This window comes from Taudactylus pleione, unplaced genomic scaffold, assembly GCF_031769625.1.
Source record: "Taudactylus pleione unplaced genomic scaffold, aTauple2 ptg000244l, whole genome shotgun sequence".
NCBI classification, from domain to species: domain Eukaryota; kingdom Metazoa; phylum Chordata; class Amphibia; order Anura; family Myobatrachidae; genus Taudactylus; species Taudactylus pleione.
This window is the reverse complement of record NW_028284646.1, coordinates 4,013,436-4,032,826: the sequence shown is the minus strand read 5'-3', so window position 1 is coordinate 4,032,826 and position 19,391 is coordinate 4,013,436. Positions and strand designations below refer to the sequence as shown.

Here is a 19,391-nt window from a genome sequence, read left to right as displayed (position 1 = left end):
CCAATGGCTACCCTTCAAATTTATTTAAATCACTTAAGGAGCTGCTAGCACCGATTCTGGTATTTGTGTTCAATGAGTCATCTGGGAAAGGTTGCTTCCTGAAAGAAATGCTAGAAGCACAGATTTTTTTTCTCTTCCAAAGCCCTGCAAAACTCCTACAGCAGTACAAAACTATTGCCATATAGGATTGTTGAACTGTGATGTCGAGCTGTACGCCAAGCTGTTTGCTAACAGGCTAACCCCATTGCTCTCATCTCTAGTTAATTCAGACCTGGTGGGATTTGTCATGGTCAGTCAGGCACCTGATAACACAGGTAGGGTCTTCAACATCATAACACTGAGTTGTGTAAGCCACTGTTGGTCCTAGCCCTTGATGCTGAGAAGGATTTCAATAGGCTCCATTGGGGCTACCTTCGTGCTGTTCTAAGTCGTTTTTGGGGCAGAATATTGGATTCTATTCTGGCCCTTTATTCCTCTCCCTCAGCTAGGATTTACATTAATGGTTGTTTATCCTCAAGCTTTAATATCACTAATGGACCACGCCAGGGTTGCCAGCTGTCCCCTCTAATCTTTGCATTGGCAATTAAACCGTTGGCTATGAAAATTCTAAGTTAGCACACCATTCTGGGTTCTAAGTTAAAGGGTGTTCCACGTAAGATTAGTCTATGCACAGACAATATCTTGTGTTTATTCAATCCAGAAGAGTCTTTACCAGCCTTTCACTTTGTTTTAACCTCTTATGCAGGGCTCGACAAATCCCAGGGGTCAGGTCGCCATAGCGACCAGATTTTGGTGCCTGGCGACCAGATTTTACAGGGAGGGAAGAAGCCGATCTATCAGCCCCAGCGGAGATTATTACAGTGTGCCAGCCCAGTGATCGCATTTTTAATCGGGTCCTGTTACCTGTAGGACCCGCTGGTGTTGCGGCGGCGGCGTCTCCCCCCAGCCAATCACCGCGTGGCGCCTCACCCCTTCTAATAGTCTTCTCCGCTGCACCTGTGTACGGGCAGGTGTAGTGTCGGTGCTGGGCCCATCTAGCAGCCAGCGCTCCTTCAGCAGTGCTGAGCTCTGTGCACGAAGGAGGCAGGGAAGGTGGACACTGCAGAGAGGAGGGAGCTGCAACAGTGACCCCGCCGAGAGCTCCCAGCAAAAGCTAAAAGGTAACCACTACCTCGTGTGCTGTGTAACAGCTGTATAACACACTTTTAATCCTGTGGGGTTTTTTTTTTGGGGGGGGGCGGGTGTTCTGGCTCCTACATTTTCGCCCTGGCTCCTAGATTTTAGAAAAATTTGTCGAGCCCTGCTATAAAGACTGAGGCCCTACCATTTAATATTCCTCCAGGGATGAGGAGCAAATATAAATGTGTGTGGCAGCTTTGTTTGCTCACTTACCTGAGCGTTTGCTTAGCTAGATTGTAACTATAACCCACTACTTAAGGAATTTGGGGAGCTTACAAAAGATTTGCTGATTCATTAAGTATCCTGGTTGGGCAGCGTTGCAGCGGACAAAATGTTGTTACTCCCTAAATTTTGTACCTCTTTCGAGCTATTCCTTTCCGACATATTTATGTAATACATTGTATAAAGTAATAACCAGTTACATCTGGAAAGGGAGTATTTGTTTACCAATTGGACCTGCATAGAGTTTTGTTTAATAATAGCCAAGCAATATGAATTAACATATTCTGAGTCAACAGTACATGAAATACAACCTATCATATTTGTAATTAATTCCAAGAATAATTTTTTATGTAAGTACCCAATTTGAATTTCCTCTTATTGATACCAATTTCCTTTTTACACAAAGAAGGAAAAGATCCAGCAGATGTTTAAAGCAAATGAAAAAGAAATATGGCACACCTTCATGTAGATCAGGGGTGGGGAACCTTTTTTCTGCCGAGGGCCATTTTTATATATATATTTATAATACTATTTGCGGGCCCGGTGCAGGCTATGCCCCCTCCGCTTGACGTCACATGGGGGCAGAGCAACAATTGCCAGTGACTACAGTAATGCCTGGAGCATCCTGAGGATGCAGTGTCCATCTGAAGCGTCCTACGGACATTCCAGGCAGCACTGGTGCATAAATTCTGGCTGCAGTGTGCCATCAGGGCACCCTGCTAGTAAGATGAGGCTAGCATAAAAAAGCTCAGAGGGCCAGGCCAAATGATTCCGAGGGCCTTATACGGCCCCCGAGCAGGAGGTTCCCCATCCCTGATGTAGATAGAAGAAGGAAATTAATGAAAATAATAGATGTTTATTTTTCCTTTTTAGTTATTCAATGCAAGATATACATTTCCAAGTACATTACACATGGTTTTCTATGGAATATATCTTTGTGGAATTGTTTTATTATGTAGAGTGATCAAACTGCTTTGATGTATCCAGCAGCAATTACTTTATTGCCATACTTTCACCTGTTTAGTTTTTAAATATGGATTATTCTGTATATTCATTTTGATTCTTTAGAATTCCTGTGTAAAGAATGTCCAAGGATTCATGTGGCTGTGGAGCGGATCAGCATGAAGGATATACCTATGGAGCAGACTTTTATGAGAAGATGGCTACATGAACGCTTTGAAAATAAAGATAAGTATGTAGAAAAACATTTTATTAATAGAGATTATGAAGTAACTGTTACAGAAGGATTAGAACAAGCTATTCAATTGTTGTGTACTTTATTAGAAATACAAATACTTTGAGGCTGTAAGCAATCTGCCAGTGTTCTACTTCCTCTTTCCAATATTTCAGAGAAGCAGGAGAGATGGAACCGTACAGAGGATCTATATAGATAAATATTTGGAATAGGTTTCAAAGGTAAAAAACAAGGACAAGCTGCCACACTTAGTACTGAAGAGAACCACCTATTTCTCAAAGGCTTACAGTAAACTAAAAAAATATACTAAACCGTCAGCGCTAAGTCCGTTTCTTGCATACAGATGGATACCAAAAATGAGAGGGATATAGTCTTTGCAGTTTAGTTGTTTGAAGATCAGATTTCCTTATTTTCTCCGTTATAATTCCATATGGAAAAAAATACGAGAACAAACGTATTGGTATGGCTGGAATATAGAAAATATATAACACGATTCAGTGTATCCTTCTGATATAAAGAATAGTGCATACATAGATAGTCCTCCACCATACGAGATAATATCTCCCTTACATCTATGCTTACATGTGATTTATCTGATTGAACTCTCATAAAGGTATTTTTTCTAAATCCTGATATCTATTAGTAACTTCTTAGTAATGCCCACGTGTATGCTTACACAGTTAACGCAGGATGAGGCTTATCTTTCTCTTCCGAACATCAACCTCCCCTGGTAGGTATAATCCAGAGGAACACACTATATCCGTGGCGGTAGAGATGTTTACATAAAGCTTACTTGTATAACACTTTATTCCTGCATATCAAGGTTCCTTACAGGGGATCATTGATCCTTGTTAAGGGATGCACTTAGCCTATATACAAAACACATGAATGTTGGATGGCGTAAATACATCTTTTTCTCTACTCATGTTAATCCTGTGTTTCAAGAACTTTTTGTTTTCTGCCCTTCAAAGGGATGCAGGATATAGGGACATGTTCTTTGAGAGAAAGCAAAAATGCAAACAAACATGTAGTAAACACTATTACTCTGCTCTTGATAAAGAAATTACGTTCCTAATTCCAAATGTTCTATCAAACTATGGAAATTTTCCTTTATGTACTGTACACAACAGAAGCTGTGGGTTTTCACCACTTAATACACCAGTTAGTGTTCTTGACATTCTTGTTAACTTTGCCTGGTTTATGGTTTGTGCAGAATCATTACTAGGCTACAGATTCTTAAGGAAAGAATAATTATTTTTCGGTACATATCTCATTTACAGCCTCAACACCTCTGACTTGTGGTTGATACTTTCTTATCTGTCTCACTCCAGGCTGCAGAAATGAATGCAACTACACTCCAAGCAGCTCTCACACAACCTTTTCCCACCTCAATAGGTGGTCACCTGAAAGCATTTTACACACCTAGGGGGGGGAATTCAAGTAGACGCAAAAACTTAACGTAGGAGAAGTTTCTGCACAATCCGCGTGTTTTGGTGCATTATTTTCACATCTTTTGTCTATATGCGCTCCCATTTATCTCACTATCCAATTACAAAAGCTGCGAAAACTCATTCGCACAAAAACTGTTCATGGAGTAAACAGCGAAAGGTACAGGTGAATTTGGGGAAATCTGTCTGTCCCTTTAAAATAGGTAACTGACATAAAGTAAGTAATCATTGTTGGAGTAAGTAATCATTGTTGGAGAAGTGTGTTAGTGGCCCTAAAGTATTTGGGGTTCTTAAATTGTGTCAAATGGCTGTTATATTCATATTTGTATAAGTGTGGAAAAATGATAAAAAGCTATTTATTTTGGACAATATTAATGCTGCAGTTAAATTGGGGGTACATTAAAATGTGTGCAAGTAATAATTTTGAGTCAAAGTGCACTTTTAAAAGATGTTAAAAATACACTAGGTGCAGCAACGTGCAATGTTTAGAACACATGTCCCATTCATACAGCCCCCCAAAATACCTGACCCACTACTTTAAATCCTATTTTCCACCACTTTTAATTTTTTGACCCCCCCCCCCCCCCCCCCCCCCCAAATTGACATGTCATTATTGGAAGGTAATTCAATTCTCTTTAGGAGAGTGTCCAAGGGGTTCTGAACATTTATAAACAAAAATAGGGATTTTGCACAACGTTTCATCTGCTCTGATATGGTGAAAACTTCGGCAAAAGGATTCCACGATACGCATTTTTGTGCGAAAATTTTTCGCTAAACTGCAGCTTTTTGCAGCTAAATGAATCAGACCCATAGTCTAGTGCAGTTTTATACAGTCGCTGGCTGCATACACATGGCACTTCACAACAGCCCTGTTGCATTGAACGTGTAATACTCCTGTAATATATAGTGATGTCATAGGATTAAGTGTTCTGTGATGTATAGCTGTGATGACAAAACCTCTAGATATGAAGGGCGTGTCCATAAGCTCAAACGATTAAAAAGATAAATCTGCATTCATACGTTAAAAGTAATATGGCATTCCTTTATTGCCCAGCCATTAGTAGCTGTTATTATTTAAAAGTTGATGCAGGAAGTCATGACAGCAGGTTTATTTTGATCCACACTTGTTCACAAGTGCAGTGGTATCTGAGCAATGTAGACCACAACATAGCTCTGCACATAACTCACTGTTCGTTGCACTTGTGAATAGTGGCAGTAGTAGCACACTGGTGACAGTAGATGGAAATTAAGCAGTGTCCATCCCTGTCATTGGCATAATGTTTTGGTGTTTCCTTAGACAGCAATAATAGAGAGTAAACTGCACTATTGCTGAAAGACATACACACACATACAGACACATGCAGAAATTAAAAAGCAAGTGCACTAAGATGATGGTTATGTAATATTAAAAGTCATGTCTATTTTTCTCTGGAGTCTAGACCTTTTCATTATGTCTAGAGCTGGGGAATGTACAGTATATGCTTAATATCGCAAGTGCAAAGATATCCGTTAATTCATACCCCTTTTCCACCAAAAACCCAGCTCCAACACTGGACACTGAGCAAGGGTCATAGAATTAGTAATACTTTTTGTAGAAGTAGAGGCAACCAATTCTAAGTGAGCTATTACACAGTCCTTTCATTTTTTTTCTTTTAATTTGTTACTCCTGTAGTTTTTAAAAAAAAGTAATTTGTGTATGTTGAGAAGTGAAGATACCTTGCGTCAATGAAAAAGGTCCAACAAAGGGTAGGAGTCAGGCGTATTAAGAGAGGAGGGGGCCCGTGTTCACTCCCCATCAGGAGACCCCTCCTCTCTCTCCGGCTGCCATCAGCGAACTGACAGCAGCAGTAGACTCCAGGCACTAGTCTGTGCCCGGAGTCTACTGCGCATGCGCAGGTCACCGAGAGAATGAAGCGTTATATTGCCCAAAAAACATGCACTTAAAATGATATATGCTCACCGATTCTTGAAGCTTTGGGTAATGTCGAAGCTGAATAATTGGCTGAGACAAGTTCAGTTTAAGATTTAATCGCGACGACGCCATCTTGCGATTGGCCGCAAGACGCCATCTTGAAAATTAGATCGCAAGACGCCATTTTGCGAATGGCCGCCTAAGCGCCATTTTGGATAAACTCACATTTTAGTACATGTGGCGATGATACTATTAGCACCATGCGATTGCATCTTTCACCATTTCTCATACACACATTAATACGCACAATTGCGCTGTTAACTAGTCGCATATTAGCGAATGCATAGGGCTTTGTATGAAACCGCTGTTTTATTAGCTTTATGCGCACGCATCTGCCCCAAGTTAACTAGCGTCCTTATATCAAACCCCGAATACTCACACATTACATATTCACACATAAGGTTTAATGAGCTTTAAAGTATATGATTTAAGTTGGTTCAGTTAGTTTAAATGCTGAGAAATAAAGATATTTGATAACTAAGGTTTTATACATGCTAAACAAGTCGTGTTTGGTTTCGTACTGATGCGTACTCTTTTTACAGTATTCCGGTGTTATCGTGGGGAGATCGCATCATGCATTCTCGAGTTATGGATCGCAGAGGCTACAAGCAACAAAATGTATATTTCATGAACAACTGTTAGGATGTTACAGGGGGCGGGAAGGGAAAGACCCCCAGCTGTTAAAGGCAGGGAGAGTCTATTTGAACCAGCCTGTTAAATGCTCTGTAACAGATGCTTCTCCCCTGGGAACCAATGACATCAGCAACAAACTTCTCTATTGTCCTGTCTATTCTGGGGGGGTATAAATATGTGTGCTCAAACGCTGGGTTCTTAGTCTTCGTGCTGAATGACGAGGGGTCTCTTGCTGATGCCTATCTTCGGGTCCCGAAGCGCTGCGTATGTATACTGTACTTGGGTCTGTATAATTCCTTTTGAGCCTAAATTGTGTCTGGATCAATTGCGTTTAACTGTCTGAACTTTTACTTGAATAACACTTGCGCTTTGGAACCACAGATTCCAGGTCTAAGTCTTTATTTACTGTATGACTGCGTACGCAAATTAGCGTCATCCTTCGTGGTTTATAGGAAGAATTTTAGAAGGTACAGGCAGGGGTATAAAGAGGTTCTGATCCAGTATCGTTAGTTGGGGGCTCGTAGTGAAGTCACTTACCTGCTCACACGGTACATACGGCTATCGATATTTCAGCAAAGGGTGGAGTGGCCACATGCAGGGTTTGCCTGCAACCGCTTTGTGCTGAAAGATCGCTATCCGTCTCCGTGTGAATCAAGGAAGCTGACTAGAATCCAGGGACAAGAGAGGAAAAAGTTTGTTTTCCTCTGTTGATAGAAACATTACGTTTAAAGGGGTGCTGCAGTACTGAGTACACGCGGCTAAGTCGCAGGTTTGCGCATAGCAAAGACGCACTTTTGTGTACGCAGCTAAAAAGTCATTATACGGTTGTGTGGTAGTCGCATTATTGTGTATGCGGCTGGTCGCACAATAGCGTATACGCACTTCCGGTTCTGCTGCCACGTGTTTTAACAAAGCCGTTGAGGTTTACCTTTTTCAATTGTTACCAATATCTGGGTTATCGTTTATTTTTCTGCGCAGGAAAAAAGTGTGTAACAGTGAATATTTGTTGAACAAAGTTAAGGGTATCGTATGATCCTTAAGGGCTAGGTGCAAGGGTTAGTCTTGCCGCTCGGTAAGTAGCTTTACCGTTCTATACACAGTAGCAGGTGTACATGTTGTCTTTGTTGTAGAGAGGTGCGTGGGAGTGGCCGACATATAAACTCCCATAGGTGTGGAAGTTGCCTTACTAAATCTTATCCGGATGTGGAAGTTGCCTTTTTCAAATCTTATCCAGGTGTCTGGGCGCCGCCGACTTAAATCGTCCACAGGTAAGTGAAAGTATCTTGATTGTCTTTCACCAGTTTAAATCTTTATTGAAAAGCGAAGGAGTTGTCTCAGAATGGGAGCCGCGCAAACAGTAGAGATGTTAGACAATGATGTGCTGCCTATGGAGGCGCCGATCGGAACGACCCGTCGTATTATGCATACTAAGTACGGTACTTATGCAATAAGGTATTGTGATTTATGGTTTAATATGACGAGGAAGAGTGTTAGACCGTTTCCCAGAATTGGTAGTTTTGATAAAAACGTGTTAGATAATGTCCGGGATCACATCAGTTTGATGCGCTCCCGAGAGAAAAAGGTTAAATATTTTGAATGTTTAAAACTGTGGCAGCATGAAGGGGATGCGTGGCTTAAAAATGTGCAAACGATGCAAACTAGCGTCGTGAGCACATTGCCAGAAAATACATCCGCGTCGCTAAATTGCAATACTGGCGAGACGCAAAATGGCGCGCCCGTGCGGCAAGGTAGCGTCGTGGAGAGTATTGTCAGCAGTTCAGGCTCACCTCCCCCACCTTATGTGGATGGAGGTGCAAGTACAGTTACCAAAAATACCCATAAAAATGTAACAAGCAACTTGTACCCTCTCTTAAGCAACTATAAAGAAAATGTTCATGATGTGGCTGATGAGCCTATTGTAATGTCTGCCATTTCCCATGCTGTGCAGATGATAGATGCTGCATCACCACAATCACGAGTGGTGCCACCATCTCCATCGGTAACAGCAAGGGAAGTGTTAATGCCCTCTGCACCCGTAGAGGAAGTTGTTCATACCATACGTAGCAGCAGCAGACTAAACCCCCAGCCAAGTAATCAGGCCAAAGGTAGCAGCGCTACCGGTCTGCATCCCATTCGGACAATAACTGTTCCAAATGGAAATGCAGATGCAAATGGTATAGTGCCCACGAGGGAAGTAGTAATGCATTGTCCTTGGACAAGAGCAGAACTAAATTCCATCTTAAATGATTTCCCTGATCCCAAAAAGGAATTAGCCAAATGTCAAAGATTTCTGAGAAATTTGGGTAGTTCACATGAACCCACTAATAAAGATTGGCGTGTGGTGTTAAGGGCCTGTCTACCACGCAATACCGACGTGACAAAATTTATCACGGATTGTGTATTGGATGGTGACGTTCCCTTAACAGACCAAGTAAACCAAGGTAACATTTCCCGCATTGTAACTCAATTGGGTATATATTTTCCAGTAGTAGTTAACTGGAACAAAATTTTCACTATTAAGCAGAAGGAGAGTGAAACTGCAGAAGATTATTGCGATCGGGCTCTGCAGGCTATCACCCAGTACACTGGGATAGAGGATATTAAAGATAGCACTCACCACCGGGGAATGATAGTCACTGCACTTGTGGACGGTCTGAAAGAGAGTTTAAAAACTCTGGTTCAGACCTCACAGCCTGGCTGGCAGGGACTCACAATAGATACCCTCATAGAAACCGCCATTGAACATGATAAAAACATCTCCAAGAAGAGAGAAGCCCAGAGTGAAAAACTAATGGCTGTCAGTATACAAGCTCTGGAGGGAATGACGGTAAAATCACAGCCAACAGACACACTTGCATGCACACTCACTTCTGAACAAGTATGTGCTCTCACTAACCCCACGCAACAACAAACACAACTTATCCCACTCCATGCTACCCACCAACTTCTTATCCCCCGCAATACCCTTACCCTCCCTATACTTACCCATATCCACCACCTTTACCCTCTGCGCAAACCTCACAACACCACATGTCTTCACCCGATACATGAACATGTTTTAACTGTAAACAACCAGGACATTTAAGTAGAAACTGTACAGTAAAAAGAGTAGGGACCCCACATCAGGGAGGATCTGGATATCCCCATAAGGGATATGCCCAAAGGCCAGCAAATGTTAAGCAAGCACCAGCTCCAATTGTAGCCGTAAATGCTTTATTGGAGAATGGTAGCCAACGCTAGGGGTCAGTTCATACCTGTAGTCTACAGATAGTCAGGTTAACGGGAAGTACTAGGAAAGAACCAGTCATGATGGTTGATGTAGCTGGTACTGAATATCCTTTTCTTGTAGACACAGGGGCGACCAGGTCGGTGATGAAATCTCCCGTTAATTTGCAGGTGACCAACGAGACAGTACCAACAATGGGTGTAACAGGTAAAGTGGAACATTATCCTTTAACAAAGTCCACAGAGGTTACTATTGGGCCGTTGCATACCAGGCATTCTTTTCTCCTGGCTGCTGCGGCTCCTACTAACCTACTGGGCAGAGACTTGTTATGTAAGATGGGATGTGTTATATATTGCACCCTTGATGGTGTATTTTTGGATATCCCAGAGGGAGTTGCACACAAGGTGCGGGATATATTGCACACTCCCCAAAGGATAATGTATCACTCTACAAGTTTGAGTGAAAATCCATCTCAGATAAATAAAATGTTTGTCCCTAATTCCAGACTCCCTTTGGACTAAAGATGGACAGGACACTGGATTAATGGCAAACGTAAGCCCAGTAATGGTAAATTTAAAAAGCGGAAGGCAAGCTCCAAAAATTCCCCAGTACCCACTAAAACAGGAGGTAGAATTAAGGGTTTAATAATTGAGCGATTATTGCAACAGGGAATTTTAGTTCGTACAGCTAGTGTAGCCAACAGTCCCATCTTCCCGGTGAAGAAGAGTGGTGGGAGGGGTTATAGGCTGGTACAAGACCTTAGAGGTGTTAATAAGGTAGTAGAGAGCCAATTCCCTGTAGTGCCAAATCCAGCTGTCATTTTGATGCAGGTCCCACCAAATGCAACCCATTTCACTGTCATTGACCTCTGTTCTGCTTTCTTCTCTGTGCCTCTCCATCCTGACTGTCAGTATCTATTCGCATTTACATACAGAGGTTTACAATACACATGGACACGATTACCCCAAGGTTTCATAGACAGCCCCAGTATCTTCTCCCAGGTGTTGCACGACTGTTTACAATCTTTTCAACCTGCCAATGGATCTGTTCTAATTCAATATGTGGACGATTTATTGCTATGTTCTGACTCGTTTATGTCATGTTTGAATGATTCTAAAATTTTGATACTTCATCTCTCACAAACAAGACACAAGGTGGCTAATGACAAACTACAGCCGTGCCAATCCAGAGTAAAATATTTGGGACACTGCCTAACCCAGGGGTTATGACATCTTACAACAGATAGAGTCCAGGCCACACAAAACATGACACTGCTGCAGAATCAACAGCAAATTCGTACCTTCTTGGGAATGTGTGGATACTGTAGAATGTGGATTCCAGGTTTTTCTATTTTGGCCTTACCTTTACAGGAATTAGTCTCTTCCTCAAAGCTTGATCGTGTCGTATACACAGAGGAATCACAACAGGCTTTCCTTAATCTTAAGGATAGTCTGACAAGAACTCCTGCATTGGGAATACCTGATTATGAAAAACCTTTTGATTTGTATTGTACGGAAGCCGATGGTTGTGCTGCAGGTGTCCTTACACAAAAACATGGTGATGCCAGTAGGCCCGTAGCATACTACAGTGCCCAATTGGACACTGTGGCAAGATCACTCCCCACCTGTTTGAGAAGTGTAGCAGCTACCGCTCTATTGGTGAGTAAAAGTGAGGATGTAGTATTGGGCCATGATATGATTGTCTACACTCCCCATCATGTAGCTGCTCTGTTGAACTCAGCTCAAACCAGACACCTCTCCTCGGCTAGGTTCACCAAATGGGAACTAGCTCTAATCGCTCCTGCAAATATTACTGTTAAACGTTGCAGTACGCTGAATCCAGCAACATACCTACCATATGTACAACATGATGTACAAAGGGTGGAAGGAGAGGAGTTGCTGGCGGGAGGTGAGTTCGGCAGACATAATGATATGCACGATTCTATGACATATCTGAATCAGACCTTTACTGCTAGAGCTGACATACATGACACACCTTTTAGAGAATGTGGATGTAACTTTATACGGATGGGAGTTGTCATAGACAAACAGACACAAGTGATTTATGTACAAGTTATGCTGTTGTAAATAACACAGACATCATAGAAGCTAAACCTCTTGGTCCTCCTCACTCAGCCCAGGTGGCAGAGTTAGTAGCACTAACGAGCGTGTGAACTGGTAGCAGGCAAATCTGCTAACATTTACACTGACTCGAGGTATGCGTTCGGGGTGGTGCAAGATTTTGGGGCTCTATGGCGTCTGAGAAATTTTATGACAGCAGCAGGCACACCAGTTGCACATTCCCGACACATAGAACATCTTTTAGAAGCAATCCAACTGCCCAAAGCGGCAGTAATTAAATGCAAATCCCATACATGTGAGAATGACCTGGTGTCACTGGGCTACAACAGAGCTGATGAAGCTGCAAAATGGGCAGCAGGGTTAAAAATGTTTTCTCCAACTGAAACAATTATGTCATTTCAAACAATTGATATGCTGAAATTTAATTGAGATGCAAAATTTGTGTTCAATTCAGGAAAAATCCATTTGGAAGTCCAAGGGATGTGGGCAAGAGTCCTCTGGGCTCTGGAGGGACGGACATGGTAAGCCAGTAGCCCCCAAGGCATATTACCCCAGCCTGGCTGAGGCAGCACATGATCTGACTCATCTGGGTAAACGGGGTATGTGCAAGTTGGTGAGGGCATACTGGTGCACACCAGGTTTTTCTTCACAAGCAGAAAAGATAGCAATGTCCTGTCTGACCTGCTTGAGAAAGAACATAAGGAATGTGATCCCTACCGAACCGTCCCACATTCCACCGACTGATGGACCTTTCCAGGTGATACAAATTGATTTCATCCAATTACCACCCTGCAGGAACCTTAAGTATGTATTAGTGTGCACAGACGTATTTTCTAACTGGGTTGAGGCCTACCCAGCAGCCACTAATACTGCCAAGAAAATAGTTCAGGAATTTGTATGCAGGTACGGTATCCCTAAAATCATCGAGAGTGATAGGGGTACCCATTTCACAGGTGATCTTTTTCAAAATATGTGGAAGCTGATGGGTATTAATAGCCGACTTCATACCCTCTACCGACTGCAAGCCAGTGCTAAGGTAGAGAGGATGAACGGGACTATTAAAAATAAGTTAAGTAAAATTATGGCAGAGACTGGACTAGGATGGTCAGAAGCGTTACCTTTGGTCCTACATAGCATAAGGACCACTCCTAGACCTCCTCTGAATCTGTCCCCATTTGAAATGTTGTTCGGTAGACAACCTCATTTGATTATAAGTCCACAGGAAGACCTGAAGGGTAACAACGAGGTAACTGTAAAGTATCTTATATCAATGAGTAAGCAGTTAAAGCAACAGCAGCAGAAACTGAAATTGTTGTCTAATGATATGCCTGAAACTAACTGTCATGATGTTGAACCAGGAGAATATGTAATGATCAGAAATTTCTTGCGTTCAGGTTGTTTGACTGATAGGTGGGAAGGTCCATACCAGGTGCTGCTGATGAGTACTACATCTTTGAAGGTGGCCGAGAGAGATACCTGGCTCCATTCCACTCACTGCAAAAAGGTCAATCAACCAGTGGAGAAACAAGTCGGAGATCAGGCTGATCGTGTGGACCTGTCGCTCATGAGCTTGTTCCAAGAGGATTGAACAGGTTGTAGTGAGATACCTGAACAGAAAGAAATCTGCAGGTCTTGTTGTGACAATGAACGGGCCTGCTGTGTTCATTTTCATATTCTCTTTTAGAGTGTTCACCATCTTGGTCGGTTCAGGAGTATCCAGTTTCTGTGATGGGAGACCGATCGAGGAAATGGGAGCTGATGGCAGTGCTGATGGAGTGGAGTCAGGAGGAGTGCAATGCCAATCGGGAGTGTCTGACCAATCTTGGTACTGTTATTGTTAAGAGAGCTGTCATTCCGGATACTCGGGGAAGGTGTGGAGGTTTATCGTCTGAAGATTCCTGTATTTGTGAGCTTTGTGGGTCCCTAGTTGATGAGAGCTGTATCCAACGGTGCCAACCTAAATATAATCCGTACTGGGGTGGGTATCCTCTAGAGGATTATCATAGCATGGTAGGCAAAGTGTTAAATCAAACTGATTGCTGGGTGTGTTCACATGTGCCACAGGGACAGCATAACGTTGGGTTGGTGCAATTTCCGCTAAATACCACGGAAATTTTAGAATTGCAAACAGGGAAAACCTTGGATGGAAATTTTCTCTCATCCAAACCACCTCATTTCAAACTCCATCAATTCCAAGTAGATAGATCACTTTTGTGCTTAAACATAACCAACCCCAATAAACCCGGGAGTTGGGAAGTGACTGGGAATAATCAGACGATGTCCTTCTCACAAAGAGCTGATAATGAGTCCATAAACCTTGATCTGTTACGCTCCATTTAGTCTGGTGGGAAACATTTTAGGTATCGGTATACATTGAGTTCCACCAAAGAAATTATTGGTAAGGTGCCAAATGGTTATTGTGCTAAAATAATACAGCCAGAAACTTGCATGTACCAGATGGAAGAACCAGAAATAGGATTGTTTGCAAGGGAAATGTGCTTAATGATAATGATGCATACCATTCCTTATGTTCTCCCTGATGATGTATATTTCATCTGTGGAAGAAAAGCATATAAATGGCTCTCCCCAAGTTCCAAAGGTTTGTGTTACCTGGGAAGAGTAGTCCCAGAAGTTATGACCCTCACACATGTTGAAATGCTGGGTATACATAAAAACACAGTCACCATATCTTCACACACAATATGAACACAGAGGCAAAAGAAATATGATACCTGGTGATGTACATAAAGCCACTCAATCAGTGAGACAACTGGCTTTCAAGTTTTAGTCGCATTGGATCCCACCAGGATTGCTCGAGGTACATAAAATTTTAGATATATCCAGGAACTTGCTAAATTGATAGATAATATCACCGAGATGTACGATGACACATTCAGGTATACAGGGAAAGAATTGCAAGCGTACAAGAAAGAATTAGTGCAACACAGGCTAGTGCTGAATTATTTAACTGCTGTTACTGGAGGATATTGCGTAACATTGGCCACCCAATTTGGAGTAAAATGTTGCACCTATGTCACCAATGATACCAGCGACCCCAAGGAGGTGATAGACCGGAAGATGGATGAAATTCTGCAGCTAAAATGGGAGCTTCGTAAGAACCATAACGCTTCAGTGGCTGAAGTAGGGGAGAAGATAGAAGGATGGGTTTCATGGCTGACCCAGTGAAATGGTTCTCAGGTCTAGGGGAATGGGTCCAGGAAGTGATCGCCAGCATAGGCAAATTCTTAATCCTTATACTGATTGTCATCATAATAATTGGCATATGCGTCCGGTGTGTTCCTATTGTGTTGAAGTGTGGAAAATGTAAAAACAGAGTAAAACGTAAGAATGAAACTAAGATGGTGGTCAGTAATGACAATATGTATACCGAGGTAAATATAGAACTGCATTACAACCCTGAACTAGGAAATACTATCGTTTGATGTATTCTATTTAGACATGCATAGAATGTCTTATTGAAATGTTATTTATAGAACACCTCAGATAATGTAAAGTCTCAATTCCTCGTCAAGACTGCTTTTATAAGACTGGTGCATTCCCACAGCTTTCACATGATCTTCCAAGATCCGCGGTGTGCGTATAATAGTAGTTTTATGTCCCCACCCAGAGACACATTATTGATGGATTAAGAACCACCTTGTGCCATCCCATAATAACTCTAAATAATATGTAAATGTAAGCCTAAATTAAATTCTAATAGCAGATTGTGATAGCATGTTTGCTATCAAAGGGTGGACTGTCGAAGCTGAATAATTGGCTGAGACAAGTTCAGTTTAAGATTTAATCGCGACGACGCCATCTTGCGATTGGCCGCAAGATGCCATCTTGAAAATGAGATCGCAAGACGCCATTTTGCGAATGGCCGCCTAAGCGCCATTTTAGATAAACTCACTTTTTAGTACATGTGGCGATAATACTATTAGCACCATGCGATTGCATCTTTCACCATTTCTCATACACACATTAATACGCACAATTGCGCTGTTAACTAGTCGCATATTAGCGAATGCATAGGACTTTGTATGAAACTGCTGTTTTATTAGCTTTATGCGCACGCATCTGCCCCAAGTTAACTAGCGTCCTTATATCAAACCCCGAATACTCACACATTACATATTCACACATAAGGTTTAATAAGCTTTAAAGTATATGATTTAAGTTAGATCAGTTAGTTTAAATGCTGAGAAATAAAGATATTTGATAACTAAGGTTTTATACATGCTAAACAAGTCGTGTTTGGTTTCGCACTGATGCATACTCTTTTTACAGTATTCCGGTGTTATCGGTGGGGATATCGCATCATGCATTTTCGAGTTATGGATCGCAGAGGCTACAAGCAACAAAATGTATATTTCATGAACAACTGTTACGATGTTACAGGAGGCGGGAAGGGAAAGACCCCTAGCTGTTAGAGGCAGGGGGAGTCTATTTGAACCAGCCTGTTAAATGCTATGTAACAGATGCTTCTCCCCTGGGAACCAATGACATCCTCAACACATTTCTCTATTGTCCTGTCTATTCTGGGGGGGTATAAATATGTGTGCTCAAACGCTGGGTTCTTAGTCTTCGTGCTGAATGACGAGGGGTCTCTTGCTGATGCCTATCTTCGGGTCCGGAAGCGCTGCGTATGTATACTGTACTTGGGTCTGTATAATTCCTCTTGCGCCTAAATTGTGTCTGGATCAATTGCGTGTAACTGTCTGAACTTTTACTTGAATAACACTTGTGCTTTGGAACCACAGATTCCAGGTCTAAGTCTTTATCTACTGTATGACTGCGTACGCAAATTAGCGTCATCCTTAGAGGTTTATAGGAAGGATTTTAGAAGGTACAGGCAGGGGTATATAGAGGTTCTGATCCAGTATCGTTAGTAATATTGCAGATGGCACTGGTGGCCTTCTGGTAGGTGTTCTTCAGGATATCTAGAAAAGGTTACAGAAAAAAAACATAGTGGGTTAAATGTAATGGGCTGCGGCTTTGAGACATCGGCGAATCCCGTGCAGGACTGCCTTATGTTTTAAAGTAGCAGTTTTTATGTAGGCAAAACCATGTTGCTTTTGGTCTATTTAAGGACTACTACTTTAAAACATTGGGCAGTCTTGCACATGACTTGCCAATATCTTGAAGCCGCAGCCTATTAAATTTATTCCAGTGTCTACAGTCGCGTATGTCAGAATAAATAAATCCTTCAAGATGATACTCACCCTTTATAAAAGTGTTATTTGCTTTGCACATTCATTTATAATCCTGATGTCTGTCAGTTTAATAGTAATGGAATAAAGTCCTGTTATATCATTACAGAGAGGTATAAAGATGTAAATAATATAGAGTGATAAAAGGTGAGTATGATCTTGAAGGATTTATTTGGTCCGATTCACCATACGAGACAGTAGACACTATGGGCCTGACTCAGACCCACTCGCGAGCGGCTGTCCGCTCGCAAGTGGGTCGATGGTCTGCACTGAGCATGCGCACGACGGAGGGAGCTCCGTCGTGCGCATGCGCCAGACGCGACGAGCGAAGGACTTTCCTTCGCTCGTTGTGTCTGATCAAAGGGGGCATGCTGTCGATGTTGATTGACAGCACGCCCCCTTTGGTGGGCGTGCCGGGGGCGTGCCTCCCTGACGGGGGTGTTCCCAAGGGAACGCCTACTGTCAGAAGCCGGCCCACTGACATCACTAGTGATGTCAGTGGGTGTGATTTTGGCTCTGATAGAGCCAAAATCACTTCGGGCCTTGCGGTTGAAAACCTCAACCGCAGGCTCCGGCTCGCAGTGGCGATGGTCGTGATGGTCACGACCATCGCGGCCATCAAACTGCACGCTCGTATAGGCTGTGGGTGGTGACCCACAGCTATACGAGCGTCCAGGAGGACGCTCCATAATTATGGAGGGCGGCCCTCATTCAGAGCGTGCGCTCTGCTCAGAGCGTACGGCTCTGAATGAGGGCCTATGTTGGTTTTTCTGTACCTCTTTCAGAGTATCCTGAGGAAACAGCTACCAAAAGGTTTGAAAGTCACCAGTGCAATCTGCAATCACCAGCGGGTAACGGTGCAATATTACTCGATTACATTCAAGAATCTGTGAGTATATATTTTATAGAGTATATGTTTTTGGACTCGCACAATGTACACTATATTTGTTTTTCTATTTTTGTTTTTTATATTAAAGGTTGGAGGAGCACTAGGACACCTCCCCCTTTCCCAATTTGATCCCATATGTGTATGTTGCTTTGCTGAATAAGATGAGGTTACCCTCTGTTGGAAGGCAAAACTTCAGTGACTTGGTATTTAAACATCTATAAGAAAAGGGTGAACCGCACTAAATACCAAGGTGGAATACTTCAATATTGTTCAACAATGGAACTGATGAACATAAATCATATACACATTGGAAAATAGTGAACATATATACATAAAACAATGAATAGCTAAGTATACATTACGGCTTGGTTGAAGGTGATCAAAAAATGTTTAATAGCAGCAATAGAAACACATATTTTACAATAGGAGGGTAGAGTAAAAGCAACTGAGGATCAACCTCATGGGTATATAGTGTGAAAATTACGATCCAATATAGTATAATGGCACAAAGGAAAAAGTCTTGCGACAATCATACAAATCAGGTTTCAAAACCTGTTGCATTCAAGCATAAGTCAATGTTCAATCCGGATTATTGGCCAGCAATGAACAATTACCAGCCTCCAGTGGAGCGTTACGTCCTGATACGAATTCAAAATTGGCAACGTAATCAGCGTGGTTCCAGATGAAGGAATAAGGCGGAATGGATATAATAGCCGGTCTGGAAACAGATGTAGTGATTTCCCAATTGGAATGGTGATAGGTGGAACAGCCAAATTGAAACACTTTCATTTCACACTATATACTCATGAGGTTGATCCTCAGTTGCTTTTACTCTACCCTCCTATTGTAAAATATGTGTTTCTATTGCTGCTATTAGCGTAAAAGCAACTGAGGATCAACCTCATGGGTATATAGTGTGAAATGAAAGTGTTTCAATTTGGCTGTTCCACCTATCACCATTCCAATTGGGAAATCACTACATCTGTTTTCGGACCGGCTATTATATCCATTCCACCTTATTCCTTCATCTGGAACCACGCTGATTACGTTGCCAATTTTGGATTCGTATCAGGACGTGACGCTCCACTGGAGGCTGGTAATTGTTCATTGCTGGCCAATAATCCGGATTGAACATTGACTTATGCTTGAATGCAACAGGTTTTGAAACCTACCTGATTTGTATGATTGTCGCAAGACTTTTTCCTTTGTGCCATTATACTATATTGGATCGTCATTTTCACACTATATACCCATGAGGTTGATCCTCAGTTGCTTTTACTCTACCCTCCTATTGTAAAATGTGTTTTTATTGATGCTATTAAACATTTTTTGA

At 42.1% G+C, this 19,391-nt stretch overlaps 1 protein-coding gene across 4 annotated transcripts in view; it reads left to right on the top strand.

Moving 5' to 3' along the window:
- The window catches only part of AGPAT5 (1-acylglycerol-3-phosphate O-acyltransferase 5), a 129,960-nt gene that overhangs the window by 98,012 nt on the left and 12,557 nt on the right, over window positions 1-19,391 (top strand). Inside the window, exons 7-8 of one of the 4 annotated variants that reach the window (XR_015879392.1) lie at window positions 13,351-13,781; window positions 16,247-16,708. Coding sequence is in view for 2 of the 4 variants with exons in the window: in XM_088479693.1 (XP_088335819.1) it covers window positions 2,470-2,593; window positions 6,559-6,658 (224 nt within the window). In the remaining 2 variants the exon portion in view is untranslated. Of the gene's footprint in view, window positions 1-2,469; window positions 2,594-6,558; window positions 7,030-7,965; window positions 13,782-16,246; window positions 16,709-19,391 lie in introns of those variants that run through there. The other 3 variants (XM_088479693.1, XR_015879391.1, XM_088479692.1) reach the window with 3 other exon arrangements.